We start from the raw sequence: 18,445 nt of genomic DNA, 5'->3' as shown, positions 1-18,445 counted from the left end.
ATGCAACACCCTTTATTTTAAATACAAGTGAGAAGTGGGTTTTGAAAAGAAAGGCAAAATAGCAGAAAAAAATTATAAAGTCAGAAATGACACAGGAAGGAAATAGGCATGAATTTTAAAGTTGTTCCACTTTTGAATATGACTTTTCCCCTTTGGTTTTGTGAAATGGTGCACTAGCTAGTTTTATGTCAACTTGACACAAACTAGAGTCATCAGTGAGGAAGGAGCCTCAATTGAGAAAATGCTTCCATAGGACTGGGCTCTAGGCAAGCCTGTAGGGCATTTTCTTAATTAGTGTTTGATGTGGGAGGGTCCAATCTATTGTGGGTGGAGCCATCCCTGGGCTGGTGGCCCTGGGTGCTATAAGAAAGCAGCAAGCCATGAGGAGCAAGCTGGTAAATAGCACTTCTCGCATGGCCTCTGCATCAGCTCCTACCTCCAGGTTTCTTGTAGAGACCCACAGAGGTTTCCTAGTGAGAACTTACTCAGGGTCCGAGAATTCGAGCTTGCTTCACCCAGCAGGGCTGCATAAAGGAGATGATTTGACCACTGGCGCGGTTACGCGGTGTTTGGAAGGGTCTACACTTGGCTGTAATGGTGTGCTTTGATCTAGCCAGGGGGAGGTCTTTTTGCCCTGCCCCTTGGCATTGTTATAAAAAGCCCCTTTTGAAGAGGCTGAAGGGGCTGTTGGGTTTTGACCCAGGTCCTCCCAAAGCTATCCTGTGTTTCTGTCTTTCTCCTCTTCGCTATCTTTCTATCTAAAAGTTTCTTATCCCTCTTCTCCTCCTCATAGGAACCCTTTTAAAAGGTAGGAGCTGGCCTCCCCACAGTTTCTGCCCTACTTAAGTTCCTGTCCCGACTTCCTTTGATGATGAACTAATTGCAAGTGTAAGCTAAATAAATCCTTTCCTACCTAACTTGCTTTTGGTCATGGTGTTTATCACGGTAATAGTGACCCTGACTAGGACATGGGGTCTCACTATGTAGCTCGGACTGGGTTTGAATTCTCCACCCTTCTTCCTCTATTATAGGCATATGCTATCACCCAATTGGCTCCACATTGGCCAATTCTTTAACAATGTTGTGGTAGCCAAACTAAGGAGTCCCCAAAGATGGTTATAGCCCAACCACTGGAATGCTAAGTATGTTACTTCACATGCAAAAGGAACTTGGTGTGGTGATCAAGGACCCTGAGGTGGTGATATCCTGGATCATCTAAGTGGGCTCAGTGTCAAAGTTCTGATAGAAATGCGGTATAAAAAAATATGGTCAGGAAGATGTAGTGTTGCTGTCTTAAAGATGAAATGTAGGCAGCCTCTCAAAGCTGGAAGAGGCAAAGGACAACCAGATCCTGTCCTCCCTCTGCTCCTGTAGACCTCCAGAAGAGAACATGGCCTCCGGGTACCTGGTTTTATCCAGTTCTCATGTCAGACTGATGGCCTTAAAGTGTAAAATAACTTTCATTGTTGTAAATGTCTAAATCTGGAATAATCTGTTATAGTGGCAAAAGAAAGTTCAGGCAAATGCTGAGGCTTTTCTAACGCTTCATTTCTGAGGTAGTAACATCTGTGGATAGAGCTAGGAAAGGCTGTACCTTAACGAGGCAGGCAGGGCCCTTCTCTCCTGGCAAGGGGAAATTCAGATCGAAGGGGGAAGGGAGGTTCAAGGAGTTCAGCTGCTGCCCAGTAGAAGCTTCAGTTTCTAAGCGTTTCGGCTCTCCGCACCAGTGAAGGCCCCCAAGGCCCCCTAGACTCAAACAGCATTGCATGAGGTCACTTCTAAGCCCTCCAAAAAAGAACATTCCAAAAGTGCTTTTCAAGTTTGACATAAATCATGTTTGTGAGTTGAAAAAGGCTCATGTCCAGTTTTAATAACATTGTTTGACTTATCCCAGAACAAAGATAGATACACACCTAAAATATTTAATTCCTTTCTTACTATGAAATGGCAACAAACTACTGCATCAAATATAATGGAAGTATTTTGTTTCTTTTCTTTTTTGAGACAGGGTCTCACTCTGGAGTACAGGCTGGCACTGAACTCTACAGGTCATCCTCCTGTCTTAGTCTCCTTAGTATTAGGATTTCAGATAAAAGCAGATGTAGGTACTCATGTAAGTACTTTTAAAAGTTAATTTCATCCCACCCAACTATGACACTTAGGAAGCCCATCAATGACCAGGACAACATGATATCCCTAAGGGTGCAGCAGTGGCACACACACCTTGGTGTAACCAACAGCTCTCTGATTGGACTTGAGACCCACTCAACAAGAGGGAGACCATGCCTGGAAACCTAGCTAACTGCTCAGTGCTGGTGAAGTTAAGGTTACTAAAGGAGAATCTACAACCTAATTTACTAAACCAGCACAATCCCTAATGACAATCTATAAAGAGTTATCCTTACACCCACAAGTGTAGTCTCTCTTTTGTAACAGATGAAGACCACTACAGAAAATCACAACCAATCAAACACAATGGATGCATCTACAAAACAACTCCTGCACCCAAGGCTCAGGAACTTGTAGACAAGGCGGCAGAAAGGTTGTAAGAGACAGAGAATCAGCGACTTTGCAGTGAGATTGTGTCTCCCAGTAACACTGGAAATTCCACCTGTGAAGTCTCTCCAACATGACTGCCTAAATGTGAGCTGAACAAGGACACCAACAAACATGCCGGATTGCATGGGAAAAAGCCCCTAAGTCTGCAATAAGAAGTACATGAAACTGAGTAAAGCTGGGAACAGGAAAGACAAATTGGTTGTCTAATGCCAAACAGTCATGCCTGAAAACATATATACAATTAACATTATATGCACTCAACAGGTTATATTTAGGAATATATATATATATATATATATATATATATATATATGCACAAAATAACAGTTGATTGAAAGAAGCCATAAATTTGAAGGAGAGCAGGGAGGGGTACACAAGAGGGTTTGGAGGGAGGAAAAGGAAGGGAGAAATGTAATTAAAATACAATCTTAGCCAGGCATGGTGGCACAAGCCTTTAATCCTGGCACTGTGGAGGCAAAGGCGTGAGGATCTGAGTCTGAGATCAGCCTCTTCTACATAATAAGCTAAGACAGCCAGGGCTGCACCTGTCAAAAACCTTAAAAATAAATGACAAAAATATATATTTATATTTTAATAAAAAAGTTAATTTCAGGGTCTGGAGACAGTTCAAGGGTTAAAGCACTGGCTGCTCTTGCGGAGGACCCAGGTTCAGTTCCCAGCACCCACAAGGTGACTCACAATCACCCCTAACTCCAGTTCCAGGGATCTCATACCTTCTTCTAACCTGTGTGAGTATTCATGTGGTGCACAGACATACAGGCAGGCAAAAATTCACAAAGAGAAAATAAATTTAAAAAAATTCTGAATTAATTTCAATGTTGTTACTTGGGTACTGCTGACAGCCAGGAATAGATACACAGAATGAATAACTGGTTCTGAGGATGGCAAACTCGGGTGGTCAGGTCCTCATCAACCCCGACTCTGTCTGAATATCTGGTAAATGGATTTCTTTTTATGTGACTTTATCATACTTAAAAATAGGAAAAGACTACGTCTCCCAACGTTTTCTGTTGTCAGTACAGCATCTGTTCTTTAGATATCAAAGATACCCACATATATACAGAGAATTAATAAATGTAAAAATAAAAACTAACGCCTTTAATCAATCCCAGCACTCGAAGGCAGAGGCAGATGGATCTCTGAGTTCAAGGCCCATCTGGTCTACAGAGCTCCAGGAGAGCCAGGGATACACAGAGAAACCCAGTCTCGAAAACTAAAATGAATGAATGAATGAATGAATAAATAAATATTAAACCAGGTGTGGTGGCACACGCCTTTAATCCAATACTTGGGAGGCAGAGGCAGGCAGATCTCTGTGAGTTTGAGGCTAGCCTGGTCTACAAAGTGAGTTCCAGGACAGCTAGGGCTATTACACAGAGAAACTCTGTTGTTACACATAGAAACCCTGTCTTAAAAAACCAAAAACCAAAAAGAAAAAAAAACAAAACCAAAAACCCTGGGTGTCACTATTAAAGTTATGGGATTTCTCTGTATCACTTCTCACAATGCTGCCTTACTCTACTGATCTCAAGAGAGGAAGTTTAAAAAGTCTACATAGCCTGAAAGAAAAACCTCGAAATTAACAAGCAGCACACTGCATCAGTGTACAAAACTTTGCAGTCCTCAACACTCAGACAAATGGAAGAAACAGAAGCAGCACCTGCATGAGTGAACAGAAAGAAAACTACCACATTCCCTGGATTCAGTGGTCACTTATAACACACTGTTAACCTGAGTGAACTTTAAGGATAAAGAATACTACCCCTTCTGTGTTCACCACCTATAAAAATTCCAATTTTAAAAACATTAAAATGCTAACTAGCATTAGCCTGGTGGTAGTGGCACATGTCTTTAATCCCAGCACTCAGGAGGCAGAGGCAGGGGATCTCTGTGAGTTGGAGGCCAGCCTGGTCTACAGAATGAGTTCAGAACAGCCAGGGCTACACAGAGAAACCTGGTCTCAAAAAACAAAAACAAACGAAATCAGTATTCTAACCCTATAAAACACAATTACAAATGCCAATCCACAATACAGTCAAATGAAATTTATCAGTATAGCTTTATATTCTTGACTGTTCAATAAGCTCTCTCAACCCTACCTTAAAGACAGAGATTCTCACTTTTGAGGGGAAGTGACCAGCGCAAAAAGAAGAAAGAAGGCAAACTTGTCTACTCGCCATATGACGAAAGTCACTGCTCATTAAGTCCAAGAATGAAAGAAATAACACATGGAGATTCAGAATTCTTAAGCTCTTGGACATCAACTGCTGTCTCCAGGGTACATTAGAATTAGCTGTACTTGAACCTAGGGTGGTGGTGCACACCTTTAATCCCAGCATTCTGGAGGCAGAGGCAGGCAGATCTCTGAGTCTGAGGCTAGCCTGGACTACAGAGTGAGTTCCAAGACAGCCAGAGCTACACAGAGAAACCCTATCTAGAAAAACAAAACAATAACACTTCCCCACCCCCAAAATAAAAGAATTAGCTGTACTTAAGAAAAAATGAATTACAAATTCATCTTGCAAATTGCATTTTTTTCCTTTGATATTTCTGGCCTTAAAAAATTCAACAGAAGCGTGGTGGTGGTGGTGGCGTATGCAGGAGGCAAGTGGATTTCTGTGAGTTTAAGAGTTCAAGGCCAGCCTGGTCAACGGAGCTATTTCCAGGACAGCCAGAGCTGTTACACAGAGAAACTCTGTCTTGAAAAACAAAACAAAACAAACAACAACAACAACAACAACAAAAATCAACAGAAATATCATGGTTCTAAAAATAAAGCAAGAAAGGATGTTTTCAGCTAAGTCACTTTCAGGGTGACTAAAAAGTACGACTATGCATTCTATTGTTCAAGAATTGGGACAACAATTATGAAGACAGAAAAAGACCTTTTTTCCAGTCAACCACTTGAAACTAAAAGCATCCATTAGAGCAGCTTTCCAAAGAGTACTCACTGTAAAAATGCTCAAAAGTATCTACAATACACCCACCCCAGTTGCTAGGAACGGAATCAGGGCCTCATTCCTTCAAGGCCGAAGTTCTCCTACCCAGCTTCACTATGACCAACACCATCCAGTTATGATGAATGTGAACTGAGGTTATCATACCACACCAGTTCCCAGTCTAGAACTACATTAGGGAGCATCCCTGAAAACAAACCCAGATGTCAGGAGGAAGCTGAGGGCATACATTACCTGCCTGCCGGGCACCTGCATGCTGGTCTTTCTGTTTATTGGGCTGTAGGTCCATATCTTCATCATCTTCATAACTCCTCTTGTGCCGACTGGGAGTATAGGAAGTTGAGGGACTGACTCGAGCTTGGTTTGCATTGACATAGGCGTTAAATAAAAGGTTAAGAAGGCAATCACCTTGAACCAGATTATAATCCTAATGCTAATCGTGCTAATCACATGGTTATAAAACATCACCAGTTTGACAATTCAGTTAAAAGGAAGTACTTTTTAAAGATTTATTTATTTTTATTTTATGAGTTTTGCTTACAAGTATGTTTGTATACCACATGCACGCATTGCCCTTGGAAGCCAGAAGAGGGTGTCAAGACTCCCTGGACCTGGAATTACAAGCCATTCTGAGCAGCTATGTGGACACTGTGAACCAAACCCAGGTCCTCTGCAAGAGCAGCCAGTGTTCTGACTAGCTGAGTCATCTCTCTGCTCCTAAAGACTTTTGAAAGGAGGCTAGACTGCCAGTTTTTGTCATGAAAGTAAGAGGGTGTCGTCCACCTCCTCTCAGTAAAAACAACAAGACCGGACAGCACAGAGGAAGTATCTGTCCGCAGGCACTGGACAACAGTGAAGGGAAGATCCTTGAATAAGGAGACACAGCCCAAGGAAAAACTTCACATCCTTCACATCCAAACTATAGCTAAGATGAGTAGAATTCTATCTCTTGCTGGATGGAGGAAACAAAGGCCAGAGCTCAGAGTCACAGAAACAGCAGAAATTTGCAAAAGGGTACCCAGAGGAAGCAGCGGTACACAGCAGACCCAGGAAACTTTCTCTCTAGCCAAGCACCAAGCTGCAGCTTCTAACTCAAGTTTCTCGTTCCTGAAGGCCTAGCAGAGAAATTAAATGGAGACTGCACGCAAGCATCACACATGAACCTGACAGAACATCCCAGGCATTTAAGAGCTAACCAGCCCACGTTGTTGTTGAGGGGCTATGTCTTGTGGAACAGGAGTAACTCTATAACCCATCTTGATAAATTCCTAAACCACTCCTTGACAAGAAAAACGTGATCCAACATACCAACTGCTAAAACCAAATTCAACCTCTTAGAAGACAGGAAACTCAACTCTACAATACTGCTTTTTAGCAGATAATAAAACAGTAGTTAAGTAAAGAAACAGAAAATCTGACCTAGTATCAGATTTTTAAATCAGTGCAAGTAAACCCAGAGATAAGAGACTCTGGAATTAGTGGGTAAGGATTTAACAGAAAGGTAACTTGAAATATTAAAGGACAGAGCTGGAGATGTAGCTCAGTTGTTAGAACAGTTGCCTAGCTGCATAAGCCCTGAGTTAACCCCTACCACTCCATAAGCAGGTGTGGAGGTGCATGCCTGTAATCCCAGCACTCTAGAGGTGGAGACAGGATGATCAGAAATTCAACGTTATCCTCGGAGATAAGGCAAATTCAAGCCCAGTTTAGGATACGTGAAACACTATCTCAAAAACCAAAAGATGATGAGTAAACAGACGAGGAATATTCACAGAGAAATAGAAACACAGAAATAACCAGATGGAAAATGAATCTGAAAATAGACGATGTGAAATGAGGGACACAACAATAACCCCCAAAATACCACCTGTTGACCCTGCCCCACCCCAGACCACTCAGAACACACAGGCACCAGTGGCCTGATCATAGACAGAGATGGAGGGAAAACAAACCAACCAGAAACGAGGGAACCTGAACACAGGTTAACATTAACAATCCAACTAAAGCAGAATGAGGCAAAAAAAAAAAAAAAAAAAAAAAAACCCAACCCATCAAACAACAAAACTCCAATAAGTGGGTGTGCTCGGTGGGAGAATGCTTTGCCTTCTTCTAAGGAATTGGGCTCAACTTCTAGCAAGAAGAGGATTTAAAACACAAACAAGCAAAAATGAACAAAAGATGACTTTGAAAAGAAAAGATCAGGCAGTCTTATAATTATGTGACTGACATTCCAAAAAAGGGCTGGGAAGAGAGCTCAGACCATAGAGCTTGCCTCCCCAGGGCACGCATTGCCAAACAACAAACAAACCCCAGCGCTCACTCGCTCGCGCTCTCTCTCTCTCTCTCTCTCTCTCTCTCTCACACACACACACACACACACACACACACACACACACACACACTCATACAGTCTAATCCGTGTTTCACATACTGAGATTAGGACAGAAAAAATATTTGAAGAAATGCCTAAATTTGTTGCTGAAAAATATCCACAAACTGGAAAGCTCAACAAAACCCAATTAAGAGAAGCATGTTTCCCAAGAAAAAGGGCAAGGAGACCCTCAAACTCCCAAACCAAAAAATCCACACCCGGGCACCCCATAGTTAAAAGGCTGCCAACAAAAGAGAAAGAGGGTCTGAGAAGCAGCAAAAGGAGCACAAAAGACACACTCTACAAAAGGATAATGAGAATGATAGCTAACCTTTCAGCGGAAAGGAGCGGAGGCCGAGAGAGCGGCACTCTATCATTAAAACACGACTGAACAAAGTGCGTGTCAGTCAAGAACTTTACATTTAATGAAAATCTCCGTCAAAAATGGAAGCTGAAAAGAGTTGAACTTTCATGAAGGAATTCACCACCCTCAGACCTGTTCTTAAAAAAAATAAAAAAGGAGGGGGGAGGGCCTAAGGGAAATAATTTCACACAAAGAGAATCAGAGATAGTGAATATGTTCTCAAGTATAAATAATGTAGCTTTTTCTCAGTTTATACAGAAGACAGGTGACTGTTAAAACAAAGGGCCGGAGAGATGGCTCAGCAGTTAAGAGTACTACTGTGTTTTCTCCAGAGGGCCAGAGTTCAGTTCCTATACTAACGTCAGACGACTCACAACTGCCTGTAACTCTAGCTCCAGGGTAGTCAATGCCCTCTCCTAAATATTTCCTTATAAATAAATGAGGAAGGAACAAATGAATTAATTTAAAGCAGGCTGGGAAGATGACTCAATGGTTAAGAGCACTGGCTGCTCTTCGAGAGGGCCTCGGTTCCATCCCCAGCATCCATGCAGTGGCCGATAACTGTCCTTAACTCCAACTCCAGTCCCAGGGGATCTAATATCCCCTTCTAGCCTGAGAGCACAAGGCAAGCCCTTGGTGCACAGACACAATGTAGGCAAAAAAAAAAAAAAAAAAAAACCTACACATAAACAAACAAATAAATACCAGTAACATGGACTCTACAGTTTATAGACAAATGAAATACATGATGACAGTAACACAAAGAAAGAGAGGGAGACCACAGAATGACACTGCTGAGACATCAGAGATCAAAGAGATCACAAGGAAGCGGTGACTAGAGGGATTTATTGCTCTACTATTAAAAGCATTTATTTATTCTAACTGTCAGTACCAGAGAACCTGAAATCGGTAACTGAGTGTTTCACTCAAGAAGCCAGAAAAACAAACTCTGAGGTTGAAGATGTAGGTCAGGGGCAGAGTGCTTACCTACCATGCAAAAGGGGCTGGGTTCAAGCCTCAGCTCTATAAAAAGGAAAAGAAAGAAAAGCTAAACACAGACAGAATGAGATAAAAGGAAAGGGTAGGACTCAAAGGAGGCAGAAATCAGAGAACACTAGAGAGGGCATTTGGCAAACTCCTGGCAACATTTGTCTTCAGGGGAAGAAAAATAAAGTAAGCACCGAGGACGAAAGAACCAAAACCAGAGAACCCATTCGCACTAAAGGAGACAGAAAACACTATGCATAGGTTTAAAAGGTCCAAGATTGGCCAGGCTTGGAGGCGCAGGATGTAATCCCAGCAGTTGGAAGAGGATCAGGAGCTGAAGGCCAGCACTGAGCTGTATTAGACCTTGCCTCAAAACAGAACCACTGATTAAAAGTACTGGCTGCTCTTCCAAAGGACCCGGATTCAATTCCCAGCACCCACACAGCAGCTCACAACGGTCTGTAACTCCAGTTCCAAAGGATCCAACACCCTCATACATGCAGGCAAAAACTCAATGTACACTAAATAAATAAATCTTTAAAACAAAATAGAAAACATAACCACCAACAAAACAAAACAAACCACCCCCCCAAACTCAACAGTTTTAATTAAATGATTGAAACATGTATTCGAAGATACAGCTTACTAGGGCTGGAGAGATGGCTCAGGAGTTATGAACACTGACTGCTCTTGAAGAGGACCCAGGTTCTGTTCCCAGTACCCACTCAACCACCTATAACTCCAGTTCAAAACGGTGTGAAATTCTCTTTTGGCTTCTCCATGGGCTCCTGTGAGCATGTAGCACACATAAACTCATGCAGAAACACACACATACAAAACAAAAAACTTGAAAAATTAGAATGCATTCTAATTCAAAATTGTACTCTTTTCTTATTATCATAATACTTAAGTACCTATAAACCTATCTCAATATATTTTAATAGTATTTCACTATAGGGATGTATCATAATTTAGGTATTTCTCTGTGATGGATACTTAAATTTATGTCTTACTAAAGAACACATATTTTCCTAACTAAAGTCACCAAGGTAAAAAGATTACAACTCTAGTCTGAACAGTGATCATTTAAATTAAGAAAAAAAATTAAGACTCATTCAGCAGATAGTAAGGTTGAGATGAAGGATATCTCTTTGACCCATGAAGATTCCCCAGGCACTGGGACACAGTAGAAGGTCTGTCTTTCTGCAGTGGTACAGCGTGGAGAGCTTAAGTCAAGCTCTTGTTGAGGCTGTAATATACAGAAAAACATTTTTAATTTTGTTAAGAAAAATAATTTTTAGATAATAAAATCAAAATAAATGTTGTTACCTCAAGTTAATGTAATTAACAAGCAATTGATTTCAATTTTATTTATTATTGTTATTATTTTGTTGAGCCAGCACCTCCATACGTAGCTCTGGCTCCATGGAATTTGCAGTCCTCCATCTCAGACTCCCAAGTACTGGGAAGCACAGTAAAGGCAGACGTTGCCACCACAACACGCTATGCTTCCCAAACTACCTTCTTTCCTTTCTTTTTTTTCTGGGGTGGGGTGGGGGTGGGTTGTCTCTCTAGCTCATGTTGGGCTCTAACATTTAGCAATCCTCCTGCATCAGCCTCCCAAGTTCAGGGATTCCAGGAGTAAGCCACTACATCCAGCTTTCCAACTTTCACTTTTACTGTATTTATTCAATTCTTTCCTTGTGTGTGTGGGTAGGAGGGACATGTGCATGCCATGGCTTACATATGGAAGGGAGAGGACAGCCTGCAGGAGCTGGTCTTCTCCTTCTACCTGTGGATTTCAAGGACTGAACTCACGTCCTCAGGCTTGGCAGAAATTGCTTTTACCCAGTGTCTCCCAAGCCCTCAAGCTATTGTTTTAAAAAACAAAACCAAGGGAAATCTTTTCAAACACAACAGCCAAAACAATGCCTCCCTCAAAGCCATGATACACAGTACCCTAGTTATGAAATAAAATCCTTTCAAAACAGAGCATGAGCTCCATGCCAAGAGTCCTTGCTTACTGTGTATGATGCCCTGGGTTTGATTCCCAGCACTTTGGAGGCAGAAGCCAGCAGATTTCTGTGAGTTCGAGGTCAGCCTGGTCTACTGAGCAGGTTCCAGGACAGCCAGGGCTACACAGAGAAACCCTGTCTGGAAAACAAGCCCCCGCCCCATAAAATCAACAGTTTCATTACATCAATTTCACACATGTATCATATATCTTACTCATATTTAAGCTAGAAATTTTTTTGTTTTTGTTTTTTGTTTTGCTTTTGAAACAAGGTCTTATGTACCCCAGGTTGGCCTCAAACTCACTTTGTACTGAGGATGACCCTGAATTTCTGATCCGTTTCCTAGGTACTAGGAACTGAACCCAGTGCTCATGCATGTTAGGCAAGCATTCCATTATCTCAGCCATGTTCTCCACCTTCAAACTAAGTTTTTTGCCTTTTTTTTTTCTTTCTAGGGGCAAGATCTCATTCATTGGAATGGGCTCTCATTTTAAGACTTTATTTGGCGACACAAACTCTGAGTCTGTGGCTGTGTCGTGCCAAGATTACTACTGAGGAGGAAACCTTAAATAGTAATATAATCACCATGCATTAGGACCCCTTAAGGAAGCATCAATAAAGTCAATCCATTAGCTTGGCATCACATTTATCTTATGAAAAAAAGAAACACAAACAAAGCCTGAAGCTCTTCACGTGTGCGTAATCAAGAGAGTCCATGACTCTGGGTCACCATCAGAAGCTGTTGCAGCTCCCCAGTTAGAGTGGGTTCTGTCTCATCAGCCCACTAAACCAGAGCACTGATTCACTAGGTAGGACAATTCTTCAGAATTGTACTAATACTTATAAGTAGCTGTATTAATTAGCATCAGCCATCAACTCTTGGGAGATCTGAGTAAACAAAAAGTAAAAAGCCCCCCAAAAAGTTGATGGAGTGAAGGTTCTGGATCCATAAAGCAGAGAGTTAGACCCCCAAAAGGTAACAACAGAGGCCTCATCTTCCTACTGACCTGCCTGGAATCCTTATTTTCTTCCCAACAACTGACTATTATATTAGGGTCTGTGTTTCAACAGAAAACACAGGAAAAACATAGCAAATGACAGAAGACATTATTAACTGCCTGACTTATTTAGCTATGCTATGGTCTGTGAAAATAAAATAAATTTCACAGCCCCAGCTAAGACACCACATGCTGACCAGGTGTCAAAATGAAGTTCAACTGACTTTCACAGCTACATGACACCCAATACTATGTGCTTTCCCTGTTACTGATAGGGAACAGGGCTTTCCTTACTTCTTTCCATCAGTGAAAAGTTTGTTTTAACACTCACATGTAGAGCCAAGTGTGCAGTAACACCCCTGCAGACCCAACCTGGGAGGGACAAGTAAGAGGATACAAATTCCAGGCCAGGCCAGGCAGGCTACAGAGCGAGATCTTCACACAAAAAGGTGTATTTTTAAGTTGAGGATACTGCTCAACTCAGTAAAGTTCGTGCTTCACTTTAGGAGGCCTATGCTTCTTTAATCTCTATACTACCACCACCCCACAAACCCCCACCACCCCCAAATAACCTCCCCCTAGAAAAACAGGGTGAGATTTCACTGTATTTCACTGAGGGAGTGACAGGATAGCTGAGTGGGCAGAGGCACTTTCTGTCTAGCCTGATTAGCTGAGTTTGAGCCCCAGGACCCATGAATGTCCTCTGACCTCCATGGTGTGTGCCCTCTGCCCCACAAAACAAAACAAGAACAACAACAAAAAAACCCACAAATATTTAATTATATCTACTTGAGAAAATGTTAAGTCTAAATTAATCTTTCACTTTCATTTAAACAACCATGGACAGATACCTTGTCATTTACAATCTTGATAAAAATCTTTAAAGGACAAATAAGAAAACTATGTCAGAAAAACTCTTAAAGACAAATTAAAAAAATATTCTGCCTGATTTTTAAGAACTCATTCACACACAAGACAGATACATTGGGGGCTGGAGAGATGGCTCAGAGGTTAAGAGCACTGACTGCTCTTCCAGAGGTCCTGAGTTCAATTCCCAGCAACCACATGGTGGCTCACAACCATCTGTAATGAGATCTGGTGCCCTCTTCTGGCCTGCAGTCACATATGCTGTATACATAATAAATAAATGAATTTAAAAACAAAAAACAACAACAACAAAAAAAAAACAAGACAGATACATTGAAGACCAACCAAAGAAAAATGAATTTTCTTTTTAGGTGAAAAAAAAAATCATGCTAAAAAAAGTTTCAAATATCATAAAAGATACATACCCCACATTCTGCTATATCCCTGTATTTTCCAAAATGAAGAACCTATAACCAAAACAAAAGACAAAGTATTCTATAAATATAATTAATATTACAAATTATAAATAGAGCTCCAGAAGAAAGCAATACATACTCGTGCTTTTGTGTTCTGGTTAACCGTCTCATAAACTCCCATGTAAAACTCAGGGTCAAACATATCCTGAATCATGCAACGGAACTTGACAAAGCTGTTAGGTTTCAAATAATGAAGAGGAACTTCATTCAGTGATGGTACCTTCAAAGAAAACAAACAAGCAAATTAGCAAAGTTGTCATCCTTAAATGTTAAGCACATACATATTCAAAATCTAGCCCTATCCGGAAGCTATATGCTCTCAATGCTTAACATAACTGCTGAGGAAGGAAAACCTTTCCTCTGAATTCTTCCCCGTTCCTGTGATAACACTTGACCACCTGCCTTCTTTATGTTCTGTTTCTTATTTCCTTTCTTTTAAGACAAGGTCTCACTTTGTAGCTCAGAATGGTCTGGAATTCACTAATAGCTGAGGGTGGCCCCAAACTTGTCATGATCCTCTAGTGTCAGTCTCCCAGACTGTAGACATCACCTACTACAAAGAATTCCTGAACCGTTTCAATCAACAGAAAGGCATGCACTTTGATGAGTTCTCTGAGCATTAACACATGCCAATTCTTTGAGGAGGGAACAAAACATAGGTGACAGCTGCTTTTGGAACCACGGTTTACCATAAAGGAACAGTCATTTACTGCCACCTAGAGGCAACACAGAATCAGACCAAAGCCTTTCAATGCCTTTGTATTGGGAACAAAAGTCCGCTCTCACTTCTCTACTTCTAGTCACATGGGGGTCTCCACTCTGCTGAGAGAAACTACAGCCAGCCAACTCCTTCCCTGTAAACAGCAGTAAGCTCACCCATTTAGGAGCATTGTTTTCCTTCAGCTTTTCCTTGAAGTATTCAACAACTTTCTTCTCCCAGTCAGGATTAACTCCATTTTGGGCTGAAAGAGAAACATGGTCATCAAAGCACATGGACCAACAGATTACGTTCAGGTCAGTAACGTAAGCTAACAGTTAATACAAGCGCAACTGGGACAGTCACAGGTATTCAAGGAGCTTTGCTGCTGGGTGCTGGGTACCACAAACAAAAGGCTGCTGGCCACATGGCTCTCTGGCATTAACAACTGGGAGGCAACACCTGTGGACTGGTATATGGTTCACCTAGACCAGCACAAGCTACAGTAGATAAAGCACTCAGCTCAAAATACTTTTATGTATAGTAATACACCCCGAAATGGAAAGTGGTGAGTTTTTTCAAATCACATTTATTTACTTAGTGTGTGTATGCGCATGCACACTTGCAAGGAGACCAGAGAACAACTTGCAGGAGTTGTTTCCTGGGGCTCTAACTAAGGTAATCTGGCAATAATTTGAAGCTTTTAATCTACATAAACAGCATCAAGAACACCTGTATCTTTGCTCCCTTTGTCTTATTATTTGTTGGATCACTCATAATAGTCTTTTCTAACCCGTTACAGTTGCATGCATTATGTACATCTGCCTTCTAAATATTTTACTGCTTTTTTAAAGATTTATTTATTTATTATGTATACAGTGTTCTGCCTGCATGTATGCCTACGTGCCAGAAGAGGGCACCCAGATCTCATTACAGATGGTTATGAGCCACCATGTGGTTGCTGGGAATTGAACTCAGGACCTCTGGAAGAGCAGTCAGTGCTCTTAACCACTGAACCATCTCCCCAGCCCTATTTTACTGTTTCTTAAGAATACCATAAGTCTAAACAATCTTAAGACTATCATAAGTCTAAAAACAGCTGTTATATATATATATAATACTTAAAATACTTTTTTAAAAAGACTTATTGTATGTGTATTGAGCACAGGTAACAAAAGAGTCCAGAAGAGGGCGTCATATCTCCTTGAGCTAGAATTTCAAGCACTGGAAACTAAATTTGGATCCTCTGCAAGAGCAGTAAGTGCTCTTAACCACTGAGCCAGCTTTACAGGTCCTGATACAACCAACCATCTATGTGGCAATGTCAGTTAAGAATACTTTCCTGCCGGGCGGTGGTGGTGCACACCTTTAATCCCAGCATTCGGGAGGCAGAGGCAGGAGGATCTCTGTTAGTTCGAGGTCAGCCTGGTCTACAGAGTGAGTTTCAGGGCAGCCAGGGCTACACAGAGAAACCCTGTGTTTAAAAAATACATAAAAACTAAAACCAACTGGTTTGAAAGAAAATGGCCCCCAAGTGGCATTATTAGGAGGTGTGGCCTTGTTGGAGTGGGTATGGTCTTGTTGGAGAAATGTGTCACTGTGGAGTTGGCTTTGAGGTCTCATGTATGTTCAAGATACTGTCCAGAGTCACAGTCCACTTCCTGTTGCCTTCTGATCAAGATGTAGCCAGCACTATGTCTGCCTGCATGCTGCCATGCTCCCTGCCATGATGATAATGGACTGAACCTCTGAACTGTAAGCTGCCACCTCAATTAAATGTTTTCCTTTATAAGAGTTCCTTTATAAGGTCACGGTGTCTCTTCACAGCAATAGAAATCCTAAGACAGCAAACAAATAAACAAAAAAAAAACCCAAACAAACAAAATAACCCCCCCCCCAAGTGCTTTAAATAAAAATTCTCCTGAGCATGGTGGTGCATGTGTCTGTGATCCCAGCTTGGGCTCTGCAGCAAGACCCCCTACTCCAAATTAATTTTGGATTTGTGTGATGTTTCCTTATAATTAGATTTCAGTCAAATATGACCATTGTTAAGATTCCAGGTCATTGGGCTGGAGAGATGGCTCAGAGGTTAAGAGCACTGACTGTTCTTGCAGAGGTTCCGAGTTCAATTCCCAGCAACCACATGGTGGCTCACAGCCATCTATAATGAGATCTGGTGCCCTCTTCTGGTATGCAGACATACATACAAAACAGAACACTGTATACATAATAAATAAATAAATCTTAAAAAAAAAAAAAAAAAAAGATTCCAGGTCATTGTTTTAGAAGAGGCAAATGTAGTTACCATGCTAAAAACTAAAGTTCTATGTCATCTAAACACCAGGAAACTAAGCTTCTACCCGATCTTCAAAGAAGCCAGGAGAAAAGCACAGGCAAATTCTCCAATCACGCAGTCTGAACTGGCCTGGCAATCTGCTTTTCTCATCGTGGCCTTAGTCATCCGAACACTAACCAGTTGTTTCTCAGTTGTTCAGTCCTGCTGCCCGCCTGCCAAGGACAGTCCCTGGGAAATGAACAATCTGTTTCCCCTTTGTTTCTGCTTTCTTCAGGCTTTGTGTAAAAGTCAACAAATTCTTCTCCTCAGCTATCAAAATCTTAACTATCTCATGGAATAAAATGCTGCCCAATTCTAGAATTCTAAACATAACAACAAAACAAAAACTAAGAGCAATAAACTAAACCTGTATTCTTGTGTTGACTGACTCTAGAATCAAGACTAAGGCCAGATAAGATCCTTGAAGTGGGCTGTGGGTGTGGGTCAGTGGCACAGTGGTTGTCTAACACACACAAGCTCTTGGGTCTAACTCCCAACACTAAAAATGGGGGGAAATCTTATGAGGGTGTAAATGACACAGCTGTGACCTCAGCATTTGGGAGGTAGAGGCAGGAGGATCAGGAGTTCAGGGTTCCTCAGTTAGATAGGTAAACGGCGCTGGTGATGGAGGCGAGTCTGTCAGAAACACACAAATCTTCTTTAGCAATTTCCAAACATTTTCCCTTAAGTGGGCCAAGGCTGACAACCATAGTTCAATCCCCAGGACCCACATGATGGAAGGAGAGAAGTGATCCCCCAAGGTGTCTTCTGACCTCCACACATGCACAACCCCATTCTCATTCTCATTCTCATTCTCATTCTCATTCTCTCTCTCTCTCTCTCTCTCTCTCTCTCTCTCTCTCTCTCTCTCTCTCACACACACACACACACACACACACACACACACACACACACACACACACACACGCACACACACACAATCAATTAAAAACTGAAGAACAGAAACAACTTTAGTGCCATACTCCAGGTTTTGTTCTTAGATCTATGACCAACTGAGTTAGTTTCTATGTAAAATATGAGATTTAGGTTGAGATTTCTATTTTTGCATATGAATGTTTAGTTTTGCTTCAAAAAATATCCTTAGGCCTGGTGGCGGTGGCACACACCTTTAATCCCAGCACTTGAGAGGAAGAGGTAGGCTGTTGGGATAATCTTCTTGTATACTGTGTGAAGATGTATCTCTGTCCTTCCTTGCCTGCTTAAGGCACGTTCTGATTGGTTTAATAAAGAGTCGAACTGCCAATAGCTAGGCAGAAGAGGATAGATAGGCAAGACTTCCGGGGAAAGACAGGAACTCTGGGAAGAAACCTGGGAAGGGGGAAGATTTGCCAGCAAGACGCAGAGGAAGTTCGATGTACAGTACTAAGCCATGTGGCAGAATGTAGATTAATATAAATGGGTTAATTTAAGGTTTTTTTTTTTTTGGTTTTTTCGAGACAGGGTTTCTCTGTGTAGCTTTGCGCCTTTTCCTGGAACTCACTTGGTAGTCCAGGCTGGCCTTGAACTCACAGAGATCCGCCTGGCTCTGCCTCCTGAGTGCTGGGATTAAAGGCGTGCGCCACCACTGCCCGGCTAATTTAAGTTTTAAGAGCTAGCTGGGAACAAGCCTATGCTAAGGCCAAGTTTTCATAATGCATAAAGTCTCCTTGCCTTATTTGGGAGCTGGTGGTCCAAAGAAAGCTTGGCTATAGTAGGTGGATCTCTGTGAGTTCAAGGCCAGCCTGGTCTACAAAGCAAGTTCCAGGACAGCTACCCAGAGAAACCCTGTATTAACCCC

At 41.7% G+C, this 18,445-nt stretch overlaps 1 protein-coding gene across 2 annotated transcripts in view; it reads right to left on the bottom strand.

The window, feature by feature from the left end:
* The window catches only part of Mcmbp (minichromosome maintenance complex binding protein), a 53,767-nt gene that overhangs the window by 20,070 nt on the left and 15,252 nt on the right, over positions 1-18,445 (bottom strand). For both annotated transcript variants that reach the window (XM_052712750.1, XM_052712751.1), the window contains exons 2-7: positions 14,492-14,577; positions 13,695-13,835; positions 13,565-13,606; positions 10,407-10,508; positions 5,772-5,916; positions 1,595-1,746 (exon numbers count right to left, since the gene is read on the bottom strand). In XM_052712750.1, coding sequence (XP_052568710.1) covers positions 1,595-1,746; positions 5,772-5,916; positions 10,407-10,508; positions 13,565-13,606; positions 13,695-13,835; positions 14,492-14,577 — 668 coding nt within the window. The remainder of the gene's footprint in view (positions 1-1,594; positions 1,747-5,771; positions 5,917-10,406; positions 10,509-13,564; positions 13,607-13,694; positions 13,836-14,491; positions 14,578-18,445) is intronic.

This window comes from Peromyscus californicus, unplaced genomic scaffold, assembly GCF_007827085.1.
Source record: "Peromyscus californicus insignis strain IS unplaced genomic scaffold, ASM782708v3 Scaffold_4__1_contigs__length_199733344, whole genome shotgun sequence".
Taxonomy (NCBI): domain Eukaryota; kingdom Metazoa; phylum Chordata; class Mammalia; order Rodentia; family Cricetidae; genus Peromyscus; species Peromyscus californicus.
Note: the sequence above shows the minus strand (reverse complement) of the source record. Positions and strands in the feature narration are given on the sequence as shown.